This window comes from Dendrobates tinctorius, unplaced genomic scaffold (assembly GCF_039654945.1).
Source record: "Dendrobates tinctorius isolate UK_male_01 unplaced genomic scaffold, ASM3965494v1 ptg000046l, whole genome shotgun sequence".
Lineage (NCBI taxonomy): Eukaryota > Metazoa > Chordata > Amphibia > Anura > Dendrobatidae > Dendrobates > Dendrobates tinctorius.
In genome coordinates this window covers 82,439,506-82,460,679 of record NW_027361714.1, presented here as the reverse complement: position 1 = coordinate 82,460,679, position 21,174 = coordinate 82,439,506, and the positions used below count along the sequence as shown (strand labels likewise).

The 21,174-nt window shown below is 41.8% G+C and overlaps 1 protein-coding gene across 2 annotated transcripts in view; it reads left to right on the top strand.

The window, feature by feature from the left end:
- The window catches only part of SOBP (sine oculis binding protein homolog), a 346,453-nt gene that overhangs the window by 305,481 nt on the left and 19,798 nt on the right, over positions 1-21,174 (top strand). For both annotated transcript variants that reach the window (XM_073576075.1, XM_073576074.1), the window contains one exon: positions 10,234-12,182. In XM_073576075.1, coding sequence (XP_073432176.1) covers positions 10,234-12,180 — 1,947 coding nt within the window. In that variant the 3' untranslated portion in view covers positions 12,181-12,182. The remainder of the gene's footprint in view (positions 1-10,233; positions 12,183-21,174) is intronic.

Sequence of the window (21,174 nt, the reverse complement as noted above, 5' to 3'; positions counted from 1 at the left end):
GAAAAAAAGGAATAAAAGGATTTTTGCTTTTAAAAAAGCAGTCTGCACAGCAGTGTGCAAGCAGCAATGCAGCTATCAGGGAGCCTTATAAGGCAGCCTAATCACCAACAGAGCTGCTGCACAAAAAGGTGTGAAAAAATGAACGATTGGTAACTGTGCAGAAAAAAGGAATAAAAGGATTTTTGCTTTTAAAATAGCAGTCTGCACAGCAGTGTACAAACAGCAATGCAGCTATCAGGGAGCCTTATAAGGCAGCCTAATAACCAACAGAGCTGCTGCACAAAAAAGTGTGAAAAAATGAACGATTGGTAACTGTGCAGAGAAAAGGAATAAAAATATTTTTGCTTTTAAAAAAGCACTCTGCACAGCAGTGTGCAAACAGCAATGCAGCTATCAGGGAGCCTTATAAGGCAGCCTAATAACCAAGAGAGCTGCTGCACACAAATATATCCTCCCGTGTCACTGCACACTATACTGATGTGTTGTACAGTGACATTCGCTATCAGCACAAGCAATTTTTTTTTGCACTGCCTAAACACTCTCCCTATTGAGAACGAGCAGCAGCAACCTATCCCTATGCTAAGATCGGCAGAAGTAAGATGGCGGTCGGCGGTCAAGGCCTTTTATAGGCACTGTGACGCCATACAGAGCCAGCCAATCACTTGAATGCCCTTCTCTAACATGGTGGAGGCCGCTGCCTATGTCATTGCATTGCCCACAGTGTGCGTCATTGATGATTGGATGAGAAAAGGCGCTGGAAGGATTGTGGTTAAAGCGACTTTGGCGCTCAAGTCGGCGACCTCATGGCCGACCTCAAGCTATGGTCGGGTTTCGATCGGCGAAACCCGACTTTAGCCAAAGTCGGCGGATTCTGAGTTTAGCCGACCCATTTCATTCAACTCTATTCACAGACATTGCACTAGTAGGGAATATAAGGCAGGAGATGTAAGAAGTCGGATACGTAAGACAGAAGAAAGGAAAATGTAACTATCCATCACATGCTTTTCATACATACTATAAAAAAAACCTCTCACTGTTAAATTGGTTAAATGGAAACCTTTCCCCTATTCTATCCCGTATTCCTATGGGACCCCAGCTATCCTAAAACAAGACTCTGTTGAGCGCTGCTATGAATGGAATGAAGGTGAGCATGACTTCGCTCCATTCATTGTCAGTGGGTCTTCCGGAATTAGATGGGTGCTTACTATGTTCTGTTTGCCAATGTTCTTGACAATGGAAAGAAGCCAAGCATGCATACCTCCTATCCATTTAATTTTGCACTTTGTATCCCCTCATTCTCAGGGTTTCGGAGTCTTGTTCTTAAGAGTTGCTGAAGAATATGAATAGGGGATCACTTGTGATTTTTCAAAAACCCCTTTAAGAGACATTTGTCCACAACTTCCACAGTTTTAGGCGCTCCCTCAAAACACATTTGATAGAGCGGCCTATCACGTTCCCTAATCAAAGTCATTTTATGTGTGTGTTTGTGTGTGTAGCCCATTCACTATCTCTATCTATTCCCACTCCCTCAAGATGGCTGGACCATCATTGTAAATACACACCTGTACTTTGTATCTCCCCCACCTCATTGTAGATTGTAAGCTCTCATGAGCAGGGTCATGTTATTTTGCTTTAATTATTGTATTGTTAACGTTGTTACTTATGACTGTTGTGCTTGAAACTGTTAAACAGTAAAGCGCTGCGGAATATGTTGATGCTATATAAATAAAGATTATTATTATTTATTTATGGGGAGAATATACTGTAACATAGATAGATGAATAAGAAGTAATTGTCCAAAGTTTGTACAAATTTTGGATACTACTTGCCTTACAGAACATCCGAATTGGCACAACCAAAACATAACTTCTCCAGCAGGAAGATAAGACACTGCAAATTCTATCCCTTTGCTGTTTAAAGCAGTCTGTCAACCTCAAAATGCATTTTAAATAGATTTTAAAGTGGAACTTAGCCCCAATAACAATCATATTAGCACCATACCTGTTATCGATATGGTGCTGAAAAATATCTTTTAATTCATATGCTTCGTTGTCGTGGCCAAGAGTTTGATGCACCTTTGATGCCTCCTCATTTGCACATTGGGGTAGTTACTCCGATTTTGATTGACAATTCTGAATGTTGCCGCCTGCCTTCTTCTTCCTGTCTTTTTTCTCCTGACGCCGCTTGCTACACTAATACTCCTGGGAGTACAGTGTGCCACGGAGATAGGGAGGAGCACTGTCACCTAGAAGCGGGGAAAGGGCCCATATATGCAAAGAAGGAGGCATACCTGTGCAGCAAACTCTTGGCCATGGCAAGGGAGACAGAAGCCTCCTCATTTGCATATGAATAAAATGCTATTTTCTCTGGCACTGTACCAGTAACAGGTGCAGTGCTAGTATACCATGCTAATATGGTTGTTATAGGGGCTAAGTCCCCTACAACACTGTCTACAACACTGTATAGCCCATTTAAAATGCATTTTGGGGGTGACAGAGGAAAGTCAATGTATGGATGTAAAAATAGCATTTTCTTAATTTTTGGAGGCTTTCATAAATTACTTTAATGCTGTAGATGTTTCCCAGCTTATAAGATGTAACCTGATCTATGCCGTTGCTCTATACTTTTCTCCCCACTTCCTTGTGCACTTCCATATTGCAATAAGTAAAGTAAATCAGGTCCCTGGCTGCTCGCAAATTGAGTTAATTGGATTGTCACATATGACAGGAATAAGGAATCAGATGTTGGTTTGCTATTAGCAACTATTAACATCAAAAGTTACTGCATTTTGTTGAAGGATATACAAACAGTCTAAATATTATCTTAGCATATAGTTCTATTCTTTACTGCTGAAAGTTAGTTTATTTCTTTCAGAATTGAATTATATTTGGCATTGTATTGATTTATGAATAATTGGAGCAGCACAAACATCACGGATGGGTAAATGATACATTTCTTCTATCCTGTCCAAAAATGAAGGCATCAGGAGAACCGCTGACATCTGTTTATCTGTTTATAGCAATGGCAAGAGAACCCATGTTAATTCTTGTTCAAAATGCCATACAAAGGAAAGGCATTAGTGCAAACAAGAGTTGTATTTGCATTGTAGATCATGTCTTAGCCATCTGTGAGAACGGATGGTGCTATGAAATTAACGTGTTAATGAAATCAAAATAATTTCATAGAAGCAGTGAACGGGAATCTTAAGACTTTAGTTTTAGAATTAGAGGGTAATGGTATTGAAAATAGGCAATGTGCTTTGGTGCCGGAAACGTGTTCCCAAGAAACCAAATGTGAGGTACTACTGTGTATGGTTGTCAAAGGATACCATGCAAATTCATTATCATGCTCCATGTACATGGCTGAATTGCAGGTTCTGTGTACTTGCATGCGGTGTTAGGTGTGGAGCCATATTACGGAGCTATCCTTACTAAAAGCATTGCTTCCAGGGGAAGAATAGGTCCATAATAGCTTACCCAATTCCATGATTTGCCGAAACCTGAGACAGGTCTAGTAGACTCCACAGCAGTCTATGCTTGCCATATACAGTGGGGAAAATAAGTGTTTGAAACACTCCTGGTTTGGCAAGTTTTCCTACCTACAAAAACTGGAGAGGTCTGTAATTTTTATCATAGGTGCACTTCAACTGTGACAGACAAAATCTTAAAAAAAATCCAGGAAATCACAGTGTATGATTTTTACATACAGTGAAGGAAATAATTATTTGATCCCTTGCTGATTTTGTAAGTTTGCCCACTGACAAAGACATGAACAATCTATAATTTTAAGGGTAGGTTAATTTTAACATTGAGAGATAGAATATCAAAAATAAAATCCATAAAATCACATTGTATAAATTATATAAATTTATTTGCATTATGCAGTGAGAAATAAGTATTTGATCCCTCTGGCAAACAAGACGTAATACTTAGTGGCAAAAAAAAGTCAGACTTTTTTGTAGTTGACGATGAGGTTTGCACACATGTCAGGAGGAATTTTGGTCCACTCCTCTTTGCAGATCATCTCTAAATCATTAAGATTTTGAGGCTGTCACTTGGCAACTCGGAGCTTCAACTCCCTCCATAAGTTTTCTATGGTCTGATTAAGGTCTGGAGACTGGCTAGGCCACTTATGACCTTGATGTGCTTCTTTTTGAGCCACTCCTTTGTTGCCTTGGCTGCATGTTTTGGGTCATTGTCTTGCTGGAAGACCCAGCCACGACCCATTTTTAATGTCCTGGCAGAGGGAAGGAGGTTGTCACTCAGGATTTTATGGTACATGGCTCCATCCATTCTCCCATTGATGTGGTGAAGTGGTCCTGTGTCCTTAGCAGAGAAACATCCCCAAAAAATAATGTTTCCATCTCCATGCTTGACAGTGCGAATGGTGTTCTTTCGGTCGTAGGCAGCATTTCTCTTCCTCCAAACACGGCGAGTTGAGTTACTGCCAAAGAGCTCTTTTTTTTTTTCTCATCTGACCACAGCACCTTCTCCAAATTACTCACAGAATCATCCAGGTGTTCACTGGCAAACTTCATATGAGCCTGCACATGTAATATCAAAAGGAGTCCCTTTAAATAGAAACTAGTATGGCACTTCAACCAATGCACTAACACAAATGGACTTACTAGACCAGTAGTCCTAAAGAAGTGAACCATAACATAAAAACACAAGTTTTTATTGAAATTCATAAAATATACATGACAAAAATTATAAAGAAACAAAAATGTCTAGTAGGGGAGCCATCAAACCGGCTTCTTTAGGATTACTGGTCTACTAAGTCCATTTGTGTTAGGGCCTGCACCTGTGCCTTCTTGGGCAGGGGGACCTTGCGGGTACTGCAGGATTTCAAACCTTTACGGCGTAATGTGTTACCAATAGTTTTCTTGATTACTGTGGTCCCAGCTGCCTTGAAATCATTAATAAGTTCCTTCCATGTAGTTTTAGGCTGATCTCTTACCTTCCTCATGATCAAGGATACCCCACGTGGTGAGATTTTGCATGATGTCCCAGATCAAGGTCGATTGACAGTCATTTTGTATTTCAGCCATTTTCTTACTATTGCACCAACATTTGTCTTCTTCTCACCCAGCATCTTTCTTACTTATGGTTTTGTAGTCCATTCCAGCTTTGTGCAGGTATATGATCTTGTCCTTGACATCCTTAGAAAGCTCTTTGGTCTTGCACATGTTGTAGAGGTTAGAGTTTGACTGATTAATTGAGTCTGTGGACAGGAGTCTTTTTTAAAGGTGACTATGTAAGACAGCGGTCTTTAATGCAGGTAATGTGTTGGTTATGAGTGTCTAATTTGTCTGTAGGAGTCAGAACTCTTAATGATTGGTAGGGGATCAAATACAGATTTTATGGATTTTATTTTTGATATTCTATCTCTCAATGTTAAAATTAACCTACCCTTAAAATTATAGAGTGTTCATGTGTTTGTCAGTGGGCAAACTTACAAAATCAGCAAGGGATCAAATAATTTTTTCCTTCACTGTAATTAATTTGCATTTTATTGTGTGAAATAAGTATTTGATACAATAGAAAAACAGAACTTAATATTTGGCACATAAACATTTATTTGCAATTGCAGGGTACAGATTTTTCCTGTAGTTCTTGAATAAGTTGCCCAAACTGCAGCAGGGATTTTGGTCCACTCCCCCATACAGATTTTCTCCAAACCTGTCAAGTTTCAGAGCTATTGCTGGGGCAACATTCAGTTTCAGCTCCTTCCAAATATTTTGTTTGGTTCAGGTATGGAGACTTTCTAGGCCATTCCAGGATCTTGAAATTCTTCTTACAGAGCAATTTCTTAGTTGGCCTTGCTGTGTGTTTCGGGTCATTGTCATGCTTGAAGAGCCAACCACAACCCATCTTCAATGCTCTAATATAAAGAGGTTGTGGGCCAAAATCTTGTGACCCCATTCATCTTCTCTTAAATATTGTGCAGACGTCCTGTCCCCTTGGCAGAAAAGCACCCCCAAAGTATGATGTTTCCCCGCCATGCTTAACTGCTGGGACATTGTTCATCCTTCTTCTTCTTTCTTCTTTCTTCAAACACAACAAGTGGAGTTGAGCCCAAAATAGAACGTTTTGTTATCATCTGACCACATGACCTTCTGCCGTGCCTCCTCTGGATCATCCAGATGGTCATTGACAAACTTCAAACAGACCTGGACATGTGCTGGCATGAGCAGGAGGACATAGTGTGTTACTAATAGTAATGTTTGAGATTGTAATCCCAGCTCTCTTCAGGTCATTGACCAGGTCCTCCCATGTAGTTCTCTGCTGATTCCTGACTTTTCTCAGAATCATCCTTATGCCACGAGGAGAGATCTCACATAGAGCCACAGACCGAGGAAAATTAACAGTCAGTTGTTTCCTTCACACCAATCTGCTTGCCTATTGTCCTGTAGCCCTTCCCAGCCTTGTGCAGGTCTATAAGTTTGTCCCTGATGTCCTTAGAAAGCTCTTTGGCCGTGGCCAAGGTGGAGAGTTTGGAGTGTGACTTATTGAGTGTGTGGACAGGATTCTTTCATACAGGTAACGAGTTCAAACAGGTGCAATTAATACAGGTATTGAGTGCAGAGTAGGAAGGCTTCTTAAAGAAAAGCTAACAGATCTGTGAGAGCCAGAATTCTTGCTGGTTGATAGGTGATCAAATACTTATTTCATGCAACAAAATGCAATTTAATTATTTAAATATCAAACAATGTGAGTTTCTGTTTTTTAGTTTTAGATTGTCTCTCGCAATTGAAGTGTACCTACAATAAAAATTACAGACCTCCCCATTCTTTGTGGGTGGGAAAACTTGCAAAATCAGCAGTGTATTTATTTTACTCACTTATATAGCACCATTAATTCCACAGCACTTTGCATACATTATCATCACTGTCCCCAATGGGGCTCACAATCTAAATTCCCTATCAGTATGTCTTTGAAATGTGGGAGGTAACCAGAATACCCAGAGGAAACCCACGCAAACACGGAGAGAACATACAAACTCCTTGCAGATGTTGTCCTTGGTGGGATTTGAACCCAGGACTCCAGCGCTGCAAAGCTAACCACTGAACCACCGTGCCGCCCTAGTGTATCAAATATTTATTTTGTTCATTGTATCTACTCTGCATAACTAGGAGGCAGTGTAGAGCCAATATACACTTATGTGCATGAGTTGTTAGAGTAACTACTTACAATCATATTCCTTTCCTGGCTACTATATTTTTCTGGAGTAGCTCTTAAACTTAAAGGGGTTGTCCACTACTAGGACAGCCCTTTCTTAAACTAAATGTTCAGCGTCAATAAAATAGTAAAGCCTATATTCACATCCTGTGCCGGCTCCGTTCCAGCAGTGTTGACACTCGTGGTCCCAGGGCTGTGATGCGGTGGAATGACACATGATGCCCGACGTCCAGTCAGGGCTGGCATCACAGTCTTTGCCTTCGGAGAAGCTGAACATAAAGAGGAAGTTTGGGCTCCAGCTGACCCTGGCTTCCTTCATGTTCAGTTTGTCTGAAGGCAGAGACAGTGACGCCAAGGCTGATTGGGCACCGGCGTCACTTGTCACAACACCGCATTACAGCCCTCGGGAGAGTGAGTGCTGACACCACAGGTACGGTGCCATCATGGGAGGTGAGTATAGGCTTTATTATTTTATCAGGGCCAAACATTTAAGGCCCCTTTACATTTAGCGATGCACCAGTTATCCCGACTACAATACAACCCGGTCAGGATCGCTGGTGCATCGCTAAATGGTCGATAGTGAGCTGCCACACAGGCAGATCTCACAGCGATGCAGCAGTGATACAGCGGTCATTACTTACCTTTCAGACGAGGCGATCCTGACGTCCTCCCGTCCGCGTCCACGCGTCGCTCGTCGGCGCCAGCAGGAAGCCCAGCAGGAAGCGCCCGACGAGAAATGGAGCTGCGCGATCAGCGACAGACAGAGGGGGAAACGGTCGGAGGTAAGTATCACACATAGCGATATCGCTAGCGATATCGCTGCTGCGTCACCAAATCGGTGATGCTTTAGCGATATTGCTAGCGATATCGCTATGTGTAAAACCCCCTTTAGTTTAACAAGGGGTTGTCCTTGTAGTGGACAACCTCGTTATGACAGGCATTAGGATTGGTTTGGAATCACCTAGATTTTATATACTGCTGAGTGCTGACATTTTTGTCATGAATAACTCATCCAGCTTAATAATATTAATATCAGTGGATGCAACTTTTATTTCTGATTTCTTATTTTCAACCTACTGATCACATTGAAACTACACTTTCATGAAGTACTTCAAGAGCAAAATTGATTAGTTTGGTGTAAATGTCAATTAATTTTATAAAAAGAAATTATATATATATATATATACACTCACTGGCCACTTTATTAGGTACACCTGTCCAACTGTGTGTTAAGACTTAATTTCTAATCAGCCAATCACATGGCGGCAACTCAGTGCATTTAGGCATGTAGACATGGTCAAGACAATCTCCTGCAGTTCAAACCGAGCATCAGTATGGGGAAGAAAGGTGATTTGAGTGCCTTTGAACGTGGCATGATTGTTGGTGCCAGAAGGGCTGGTCTGTGTATTTCAGAAACTGCTGATCTACTGGGATTTTCACGCACAACCATCTCTAGGGTTTACAGAGAATGGTCCGAAAAAGAAAAAAAATCCAGTGAGCGGCAGTTCTGTGGCCGGAAATGCCTTGTTGATGCCAGAGGTCAGAGGAGAATGGGCATACTGGTTCGAGCTGATAGAAAGGCAACAGTGACTCAAATTGCCACCCGTTACAACCAAGGTAGGCAGAAGAGCATCTCTGAACGCACAGTGCGTCGAACTTTGAGGCAGATGGGCTACAGCAGCAGAAGACCACACTGGGTACCACTCCTCTCAGCTAAGAACAGGAAACTGAGGCTACAATTTGCACAAGCTCATCGAAATTGGACAGTAGAAGATTGGAAAAACGTTGCCTGGTCTGATGAGTCTCGATTTCTGCTGCGACATTCGGATGGTAGGGTCAGAATTTGGCGTAAACAACATGAAAGCATGGATCCATCCTGCCTTGTATCAACGGTTCAGGCTGGTGGTGGTGGTGTCATGGTGTGGGGAATTTTTTCTTGGCACTCTTTGGGCCCCTTGGTACCAATTGAGCATCGTTGCAACGCCACAGCCTACCTGAGTATTGTTGCTGACCATGTCCATCCCTTTATGACCATAATGTACCCAACATCTGATGGCTACTTTCAGCAGGATAATGCGCCATGTCATAAAGCTCGAATCATCTCAGATTGGTTTCTTGAACATGACAATGAGTTCACTGTACTCAAATGGCCTCCTCAGTCACCAGATCTCAATCCAATAGAGCATCTTTGGGATGTGGTGGAACGGGAGATTCGCATCAGGGATGTGCAGCTGACAAATCTGCGCCAACTGTGTGATGCCATCATGTCAATATGGTCCAAAATCTCTGAGGAATGCTTCCAGCACCTTGTTGAATCTCTGCCACGAAGAATTGAGGCAGTTCTGAAGGCAAAAGGGGGTCCAACCCCTTACTAGCATGGTGTACCTAATAAAGTGGCCAGTGAGTGTATATATATATATGCACATACACAGTTTACGCACAGATTTCTAAATTGACATAATTATTGCTTAAAATATACAGCCATGATTTCATCATACATTTTAATTGTCAGCTAGATAAATATCCCTAGAAATACATTTTGTAATAATGAAAAACAGGCTGAAACTTGTGAGATTAGAATGAGTGATATGAGGAGTCAATAATGTATAGAATGAAGCAAGGAAGGAGGTTCAAATATTGTTTTATTGTGGGTACAGCACTCCTAAAGCGGTAATTTAAGACTAACATATCGATGACCTTTCCATAAATAAGATCATAAATATCAGTTTGATTTGATTCCAATACCCAGGAACCCCACTGATGAGCGGTTATTAACTCCAGGGGCAGCAAAATGTAATTAATTTATATATTCAGAAAAGCAAATCTCCATACACTGCATAGTGGCTGCTCCTCAATACTCAGATCAGCTTCTGTTCAAAAGAAGGACACCTATCTGTTAGTTAGCTGTAGATAACCTCTTTTAATAAACAATCGCATCAACATCTGAGATAGCACAAGAGCTGCTGATATTTAGAAAGTTTTAATGTGTATCATTTTTGTTGTATACTATTATTAATTTTTTCATTTTGCTCATTTTGTTACTTTATTTTAGGTATGTGATTGGTGTAAGCACATACGGCATACAAAAGAATACCTGGACTTTGGAGATGGAGAAAGAAGGCTTCAATTCTGCAGTGCAAAGTGTCTAAATCAGTACAAAATGGACATTTTTTACAAAGAAACACAAGCCAACCTTCCAGCTGGACTCTGCAATACATTACATCCTCCAGTTGACAATAAAGCAGAAGGCACGGGGGTACAGCTGCTAACTCCAGATTCCTGGAACATACCGCTTACAGATGCTCGAAGAAAGGTTCCTTCCCCAGTGTCTGCAGCTGGCCAAATGCAAGGTCCTGTGTCATCAGCCTCAACCACTGCCTCCCCTTCTGAAAATGCCAACAGCTCAGTTACTAAAATCCCCACACCGGTTCCCAAATCCATTCCTCTAAATGAAAGCCCAAATATAGCCCCAGTCCCTGTTCCACCACCTGCCAGCATTGTGCCTCCAATGGGCATGCCACCCAGGAGTCCACCGATGATTATGACAAATAGAGGACCGGTACCTTTGCCCATATTCATGGAACAACAAATTATACAACAGATACGTCCACCATTTCTAAGGGGTCCTCATCACTCAAATCCTAACAGTCCTTTGTCCAATCAATTAATTCCTGGTATGGGTCCACCACCAGGTGGTCCTAGAATTATGGGACCTACATCAAGTCCTATGCATAGACCAATGTTATCGCCTCACATTCACCCACCAACTACCCCTACAATGCCAGGCAATCCACCAGGACTGATTCCACCACATCCACCTGGAGGTCCTTTACCTAGTCTTCCTTTCCCTCCTATGGGCATGATGCCAAATGGTCCTATACACATGCCTCAGATGGTTAATTTTGGTTTACCATCACTTGCTCCTTTAGTGCCACCACCTACCCTTTTAGTGCCATACCCAGTTATTGTTCCCTTACCTGTTCCAATTCCAATTCCTATACCTATTCCTCATCCAGTGGATTCAAAGCCTCCAAAGGACTTCTCCAGTAATGGTGAAAACATCATTCCAAGTTCATCCAGTGACAGCCCAGGAGCAAAGCCAAAGGAAGATTCTTTGCCTCCGAAGGAGTACAAACAAAGCTCTTTAAAACCTTCTGATACTTCACCTGGCAGTTCAGGGCACTCTTCTCACAAGGCTTCAGATGTTCAAGAACATTTCAAAACTGAACTAGTGAATTTGACGCTGAGGACAGTAAGCCCAGAAAAAAGTAAACCTAGCATCCCCAACACACTTCAGATGCCGCAGGATGGGGTCATAGATTTAACTGTGGCACATAGGTCTAGACTCCATAATGTAATTCATAAAGCTGTTAATACTCAGTTAAAACTTGAACCAGAACCCATCAGTGTTGTAAGCCTGGCTTTTGGTAACTCAGACAGAACCAACTGTAATGACTGTATGGATGGTAGTAGCCCAATGGAAACAAAGTTGTATCCGTCCAGTGATTCAAATTTTTGTGGTCTAAACTCACGGGCACCAAGTAACCCAGGCCATGAAAGTAGTGCAGCAGTTTGCAATGTAATTGTAAATGGCACAAAGAGCACAGAGGGAACTAAAAACTCTGATAAGTCACATGAGCAGAAAAAGACAATAGACAAGGAACCAGTAGTTAGCGAGTTGGAATCTGTTAAAGAAAATAACTGTGCTTCAAATTGCCACTCTGAGCTTGAAGCCGGCAAGAAGAGTCTTGTAGAAGAGTCTCTGACTGCAGGGGACAAACAAGATCCTAATCTAAATAACCCCGCAGATGAGGACCATGCTTATGCTTTGAGGATGTTGCCTAAAACAGGCTGTGTTATCCAGCCTGTGCCAAAACCAGCAGAAAAGACTGCAATATCGCCATGCATAATCTCATCTCCAATTCTCACCACAGGGACAGAAGATTTGGAGCCACCAGTCAAAAGAAGGTGTCTCCGTATTCGAAATCAAAATAAATAAAGGTTTGTGAAAATATCATCTGTACAAATTTTAATTCCTTGGAGATTTTAGGATTATTATTATGTTTATGACAGAAAAACAGCAATCAGAAACAGTTATCATACCTGCTGTGCTCATATGTTAATTTGTCAGTTTATAATATCATTTTTGGCTAATAGTTGGTTAAGCGCATATATATACATTTATTTTTTTCTGAAATAACCAAAAAGTGAAAATTGAACATTTTGCCTAAAAAAATCAACTCTCTTGGTTTCTAAATATGTTTAACTGTTCTAGCGTAGCTGTTTCTCCTAATGTTCCTTTTTTCTACATGTGTGTTCTGAGAGCACATTATTGCCAACATTTCTGAATTGCTACAATTGAATAGATGATAGGGGTTGTCTGGGACTTTTTTGTTGATATCCTAGTTTTAGGATAGGTTGTCAACATCTGATTGGTTGTGGTACGACACCTGGCACATTTACTGATTAGCTGCTCCTGGTGCCATATGCCAGTACAGAATAGAGGTCACAGCTAGGAACTGCACATCCCCTCTATTCAAAGAAATTTTGGGCAGATGTGCCATACATGGCTGCAGCAACCAAGCAGTTGATGGAGCTGTGCAGCTCCCCACCAAGAACAGCTAATTGGTGGGGGTGCAGTGTCACAAACCCACCAATCAGATATTGATAATCTGTCCTACAGATTAGCCATCAATATCAAAGTTCCAGACGATCCCTTTAAGTACAGGATAACTGAAGTGGTATAAGATACCCCATAAGCGGTGGAAAACTGCTGTTTGGGCACACAGCAAGACTCGGAAGGAATGAGAGTCTATTGAATTCTGGAGCGCAATTTTGGCTGGAACAGATTGTGAATTCCCCTGACATGCCAAAACAGCAGAAACTGACACAAGTGACCCCATTTGGGAAACTACATGTCTTGAAGAATTAATTTAATGGTGTAATGAGCATTTTTAACCCTCAAGCGATTCACAGAATTGTGTAACATTGGGATGAGACAATGTAAAATTTTACATTTTTTCACAAAAATGTTACTTTGGCCTCAAGCTTTTAATTTTCAAAAGGGATAATAGGAGTAAATAGACTACAAAATATGTTGCGCAATTTCTCCTGAGTGCGCCAACACCTTTTATGCAGTTGAAAACTATTTTAGAGGCACAGTACAAAGTTCAGAAGGGAAGGAGAGCCATTTAGTAGAGCACATTTTGCTGGAATGATTTGATGGTGCCATTTCACATTGACAATGCCTCTGAGGTGACAGAACACTAGAACCCTCCCACAAGAAGCCCAATTTTACAAACTACACCTCTCAATAAATTCATATAAGGGTGCAGTGATCATGTTGACACCATAGGTGTGTCACAGAGTTTTATACCATTGAGCAGTGAAGAAAAAATAATTACCATATACACTCACTGGCCACTTTATTAGGTACACCATCCTAGTAATGGGTTGGACCCCCTTTTGCCTTCAGAACTGCCTCAATTCTTCGTGGCAGAGATTCAACAAGGTGCTGGAAGCATTCCTCAGAGATTTTGGACCATATTGACATGATGGCATCACACAGTTGGCGCAGATTTGTCGGCTGCACATCCCTGATGCGAATCTCCCGTTCCACCACATCCCAAAGATGCTCTATTGGATTGAGATCTGGTGACTGAGGAGGCCATTTGAGTACAGTGAACTCATTGTCATGTTCAAGAAACCAATCCGAGATGATTCGAGCTTTATGACATGGCGCATTATCCTGCTGAAAGTAGCCATCAGATGTTGGGTACATTGTGGTCATAAAGGGATGGACATGGTCAGCAACAATACTCAGGTAGGCTGTGGCGTTGCAACGATGCTCAATTGGTACCAAGGGGCCCAAAGAGTGCCAAGAAAAAATTCCCCACACCATGACACCACCACCACCAGCCTGAACCGTTGATACAAGGCAGGATGGATCCATGCTTTCATGTTGTTTACGCCAAATTCTGACCCTACCATCCGAATGTCGCAGCAGAAATCGAGACTCATCAGACCAGGCAACGTTTTTCCAATCTTCTACTGTCCAATTTCGATGAGCTTGTGCAAATTGTAGCCTCAGTTTCCTGTTCTTAGCTGAGAGGAGTGGTACCCAGTGTGGTCTTCTGCTGCTGTAGCCCATCTGCCTCAAAGTTCGACGCACTGTGCGTTCAGAGATGCTCTTCTGCCTACCTTGGTTGTAACGGGTGGCAATTTGAGTCACTGTTGCCTTTCTATCAGCTCGAACCAGTATGCCCATTCTCCTCTGACCTCTGGCATCAACAAGGCATTTCCGCCCACAGAACTGCCGCTCACTGGATTTTTTTTCTTTTTCGGACCATTCTCTGTAAACCCTAGAGATGGTTGTGCGTGAAAATCCCAGTAGATCAGCAGTTTCTGAAATACTCAGACCAGCCCTTCTGGCACCAACAATCATGCCACGTTCAAAGGCACTCAAATCACCTTTCTTCCCCATACTGATGCTCGGTTTGAACTGCAGGAGAATGTCTTGACCATGTCTACATGCCTAAATGCACTGAGTTGCCGCCATGTGATTGGCTGATTAGAAATTAAGTCTTAACACACAGTTGGACAGGTGTACCTAATAAAGTGGCCAGTGAGTGTATACTCGTGTATAAGCCGACCCGTGTATAAGCCGACCCCCCTAATTTTGCCACAAAAAACTGGGAAAACTTATTGACTCGCGTATAAGCCTAGGGTGGAAAATGCAGCAGCTACTGGTAAATTTAAAAAATAAAAATAGATACCAATAAAAGTAAAATTAATTGAGACATCAGTAGGTTAAATGTTTTTGAATATCCATATTGAATCAGGAGCCCCATATAATGCTCCATACAGTTCATGATGGGCCCCATAAGATGCTCCATACAAAATACACCCCATATAATACTGCACAAAGACAAAGGTTAATAATGCCCCCATAAGACACTCCATAGAATAATATGCTCCATATAGTGCTCCATAAAGGTTATGGCCCCATAGGATGCTCCATAGATTATGCCCCCATAAGATGCTCCATAGATTATTCCCCCATAAAATGCTCCATAGATTATGCCCCATATGATGCTCCATAGATTATGCCCCCCATATGCTGCCCCATATTCTGCTCCATAGACTATGCCCCCATATGCTGCCCCATATGCTGCTCCATAGACTATGCCTCCATTTGCTGCCCCATACAATATGCCCCCATATGCTGCTCCATAGAATATGCCCCATATGCTGCTCCATAGACTATGCCCCCATATGCTGCTCCATAGAATATGCCCCCATATGCTGCTCCATAGACTATGCCCCATATGCTGCTCCATAGACTATGCCCCCCATATGCTTTCCCCATTAGATGCTTGATATATTATGCCCCTATATGCTGCTGCAAAAAATGCCATACTCACGTCTCCTGCTCAGGACCCGGCACCTGAGATATTCACCTGTCGTCCATCACTGCTCACCGCTGTCAGCCGTTTGCCCGCTTCCTGTGTCAGTGACTGTTCAGCCAGCAGAGGGCACTGCATGCACTAACCATGTCACCGCGCCCTTTGCTGCCTAAACATCACTGACACAGGATGCAGTAGACAGCAGTGAGCAGCGATGGACCCGGGATAGGTGAATATCGCTATACTTACCCCTCCTGCTGCGGTCTCTGCAGCCCCGCTTCTCCACTGTCTCCCTTACTGCCTTCAGCTGTCACGTGGTACCGCTTAATTCACTCATGAATATGCACATATTCATGAGTTTAATGAGAGGTACCACGTGACCGCTGAAGGCAGGAAGGGAGACCGTGGAGAAGCGGGGGGGCTGCAGAGACCACGCCAGTGGGAGTAAGTATGATCTGTGACACCCCCGCTCCCCCTCCCCCGCCAACCCCCCCAGGTATATGACTCATGTATAAGCCGAGAGGGGGACTTTCAGCCCCGAAAAATGGGCTGAAAATCTCGGCTTATACACGAGTATATACGGTACATTTTTACACAAACATTTTATTTTAGTCCCAGATTTTACATTGTTACATGGAAAAATGGATAAAAACAGCACCAAAATTTGTCACACAATTTCTGTTGAACGTGGCAATACTCTATGTGTGGCTGTACAGTAGTTAGCCACACGGCACGACTCGGGAGGGACGGTGCGCTATTTAACTCTTGGAGAGTAAATTATCGTAGAATAGTTTGCGGGCTCCATATACAGAGCCCCTAAGTGCCAGAAGAGCAGAATCCCCCTACAGTGACCCAATTTTGGAAATTACTCCCCTCTGGGAATTTATCTACAGTACAGATGTAGTGATGATTTTGACTCCTTGATTGTTGGACAAAAACAAACAGCAGTGAATGTTGCTGAGTGAAAATTGCAAATCTGCCAGTGGAGTACCCAGTACATTGTAGTGCCCATACATTGTGCCCAGCTTCTACTTCTGGAGACATGCACCTGTAAATTAAGTGGACTCTCATCACTACAGAAATACCAAACATACAGATGCTAAACGTGGGTTCGACACACTAGGGCTCATAAGGGAGATGGGCATGTGGATTTGGGAGCACAGAATTCGCTAGATTTCTTTTGGGGGGGGCAAGGAGCCAATGCGCTTCTCCAAAGCCTTTGTTCTACCTGTAACGCTGAAGCCCTCTATATTTCCGTTGACAGATGACGGACGTGTGTGGGGACTTGCTGTTTTTAATTGTTGAGTTGAAACTTTTGTTGGGAACATTTTGCATAACGTTTAGGATCACATTTATCCATCGCTTTACAGTGAGCACTTCCATCTGACTTCCATCTAAATCTACAAAAGAGGTAACATAGTAACATAGTTTTGAAGGCTGAAGGAAGACCTTATGTCCATCTAGTTCAGCCTATTTTTAGTGCAGCTGTTCTGCATTGTTGATCCTGGGGAAGGCAAAAAACCCACAGAGTAGAAGCCAATTTTCTCCATAGGGAAAAAAATTCCTTCCCCTAAGCTGGGTCAACCATCTACCTATAATATTATGTTATTCGTAACCTTCTATATTGTTACTCACAAGAAAAGCATCCATTCCTTTCTTAAATTCATTCCGTGAGTTGGCCATCACCACTTCCTCAGGAAGAGAATTCCAGAGCCTCACTGCTCTTTACTGTGAAGAACCCTCTTCTATGCTGGTTCAGAAATTGTCTTTCCTCCAAACGAAGAGAATGCCCCCTTGTTCTTGTCACAGTCCTTGGTACAAACAGTTCATTGGAGAGATCTCTGTATTGCCCTCTGATATATTTGTACATATATATTAGGTCTCCCCTAAGTCTTTTCTAGAGTAAATAGACCTAATTTTGATAACCTTTCTGGGTATTGTAGTGAACCAACTCCATTTATCATTTCAGATAAAACCCCGAAGGTTCCATTCACTATAATGAGGCAGCAGAGTTACTCTGGACTCCGTCTAGCCTCTGTTCAGTGGTGTCTTTCTTTTCAGAAGTGCACAAAACTGTGACCTACCGTGCTTTTATGCAATCCTAAAAAGACAGACAATGCCAGATCACAGGCCAGACGGCGTTCACACTGCCTCCATCTGCCTCATTATAGGGAATCTTTGCCCTGGGTTCCGTCTGAATCAGGTATTTGAGATTTACATGGAGACCTCTGGGTAAGCTCAGAGCGCAGGAGAAATGTGAGCCGAGCCTTACTACGATCTTGGGGAGACAGAATGAAAAATCAACAGCAGGTGAAGAATTGGTTCTATTTTTTACACCACTCCTCGTGCGGTATTAGTGATTAGAGGACTTTATTCTTCAGGTCGGTGCGATTACAACTGGCACACAGTAAAATACTTTTTTTTTGCAAATCAAAGTTTTTTGCATCACCATATTTTGAGAGCTATAATTTTTCCATATTGTGGCAGTCATGTGAGAGCTTGTTTTTTGCAGGACAAGTTGACGTTTTTATTGGAACCATTTTCAGGCATATAATGTTTTTTGATTGCTTTCTATTCCGATTTTTGGGAGGCAAATTCAGGAATTGTTTTTAGCGATTTTTTTTATGCCGTTCACCGTGTGGTAAAGTGATAACACAGCTTTATTCTTCAGTACAATTACAGCGATACCACAAACATAATTTTTTATGTTTTGGTACTTTTACACACTAAAAACTATTTTATAGAAAAAAAGAATTATTTTTGCATTGCTTTATTCTGAGAGCTATATCTTTTTTATTTTTCTGCCAATGGAGCTGTATGTCACGTTATTTTTTGTAGGACAAGACTAGATTTTCAGCAATACCATTTTTATTTACATTCAACTTTTTGACCACATTTTATTCCATTTTTTGTTCAACAGAATGGCAGGCGCAGAACTGCATAAGGAGCGCGCCTCTGACTGTGGAGCCCATCTAACAAACAACAATAAAATACTGCCAGTGCCCGGTCCCCCCTCACACCAATCCCCTTGGTGATATACTAATTGGGATGCCCCTGCTGGCCAATGGTTCTTAAAGTGGAAGGGTCCTACGGCCACACCTACAGGGGTTAAAGCCAGGTGTCCGTGCCATTAACTTCCTCTTTCCCTCCCGGCGGACACTTGGAAACTATTGTGCTATTGTCCCACTGTCCCTCCCTTATAAGGCTGTGTGCACACGATGCAGATTTGCAGCGGTTCCGCAGCGGATTTTACCGCGCAGAAACGTTGCATTTCTGCATTGTGATGTACAGTAGCCTTAAAATCAATGTAAAAAAAAAACGCTGTGCAGACACTGCGGATTTTTCCGCGCGGTTTTCCCGCGGTACAAAATCCGCAGCATGTTACTTCTTTTGTGCGGTTTTCCATCTCCCCTGTCACCAAATTCACAGGGGGAAAACAGCGATGGAAAACCGCACAAAAACCGCATGAAAACCGCATCAAAAATGGAAGAAATCCGCAGTAAAAATGCAGGTCATTTGACCTGCGGATTTCTTTCATTCTGCGCGCAAAAATCCGCAGGGCCAAAAAGTATGTCTGCACTCAGCCTAAGTGTTATTGGATGTGAATGGCCATACTAACTGGCAGATAGATGTTAAATTTGTAAATTATATTATTAAAAAAAAAAAAAAAATTGTATATATGTGTATATTTAGCTGACCATTGTTACCTTTACTAAGTCACATCAGTAGAAGCGGAGGAGAGCAAAGGTTCGCTACCGCTCGTTGGGCCAATTCACCTGTCAATAGTGGACAGGATCTCGGCACGAGCCGCCCGCTACGAAGTGAAATTGCCTTTCTCTGATTATGTAATTAATAAACTGTGACCAACCTGTTCAACCCACCTAGGATTGTCTGTGTTTCATTACGGGATTGGAGCAAGGGGGAGGGGAGGCACTGTTTACGACACACAGGTCTCCACAGTCTGATGAAAAACCATAGCTTTTTGCCACATCTTTTTTAACGGTGTTCACTGAAAGGGTTACCTAGTGGGATAGTTTTATAGGTCTGGTCATTTCGGACACAACAATACCACTTATGTGTACTTTATTTGTTTATTTTTGTGTTTATATAAATAAATGTATATATTGGATTAATAGTTTGTCTTTTTTTTGTTCTTTATTTTCTGACTTTATTTCTTTTTTACCTTCTCCCAGTATGGGACAACAACTTTTCCTGCCCTGATCGCAGGGCATCAGATCAGCTTCAGGCAGGGAGGAGTCGTGTCAGCTCCTGCTCTGTGCAGGAGCTTATAGGCAACCGTCCCTGTGTAACCCTGCGGCTATGTTTCTGTCTGGGGTCATCATTCAGACCATTGGCACAACGCGATTGCAATCATGTTGTGCTGACGGGAGCAAAGAGGAAGTTCCCTCCCTCTCCAATGCTCATTGATGTCGATGTCACTGCTAACACTTCATTTATTAAATGCCAGTCTTCTTAAAGAATTGGGTCCTATGAATTTTCCTAGAAGTGGACTGTGCTAATAGATTGAATTTGTAAAAAGCTTCATTGTCCAGAATTTAGTGACCGGGGTAAAACCTTTAGGGATTATCGTCCTAATTATCCAGGCTACTTGTCAGCAAGTTGGTACATATGGAAGTAGTGGTATGGCTGAATAGGACTTGTCTCCCCCCAAAAATGATCCTTTTTTGTATAAATCACATTTGTCAGTCATGGGAAAATTAGTTTACAAACCATATGCAGATCAGACTGGAACAGCACTGGGGTGTTTTAATGTATTTTGACTGGTTATTTCAAGTGCATTGATGCGCCCCTAGTGCACATCCAGGATGATTTGCATTTGGCTTCCTCATTAGATTTCTCATAATTGGCACAACTGATCTCTAAAAAAAAAAAAACATTCTTATTGTGGTACAAGTACCTAAATAGCTGTACAGCGACTTCCATTCCTAATATAAAATCATGCGTTTAATAACCTCTTTCAAACCTTTTATCAATCTTCAATGCACTAATGTAAGGACGTTCATTGCAACATTGAATATTGTCTAAATTAAATTGCTGTTTGAACAATGGTCATGAATTTCTAAACTGTGAAAATCTAGATTAATTTTTTTTTTAAAAACATTAATGTTGTGTTTATATATAGATACCAAGTTCCTTCATCTCTTCAATATTATTCATCTATGGATGCAATTGAGTAAACTCATAGATTTAAATTAGTGCAGTCCTTTAGTGGTGTTGGTGGTTTCTTGTATAGACGCACATTTTCCACTTTATTGGATCCATACCAATAACTGATAATAGATGTCATCAAAGCTACATTATGTGAACAAGGTGTAATACTAAAAAACGGACTTGTGTACACGGACCATTGTACTGTGCTGCCATCTTGTGACCACTTTTGGAGATCAAGTAGATGCCAACTCTGGAAAACACCTGTAATAGACAAGACTTTTACTTTGTGCTGCAGAAATTTTTGTTGTTTTTTAGCATTTACCGTATGTGATTATATATTTCATATGATATCTTGTACTTTCTGTAATACATTAGTTAAAAGGATATTTTCATCTCAGACATTTATGGCATTTTCC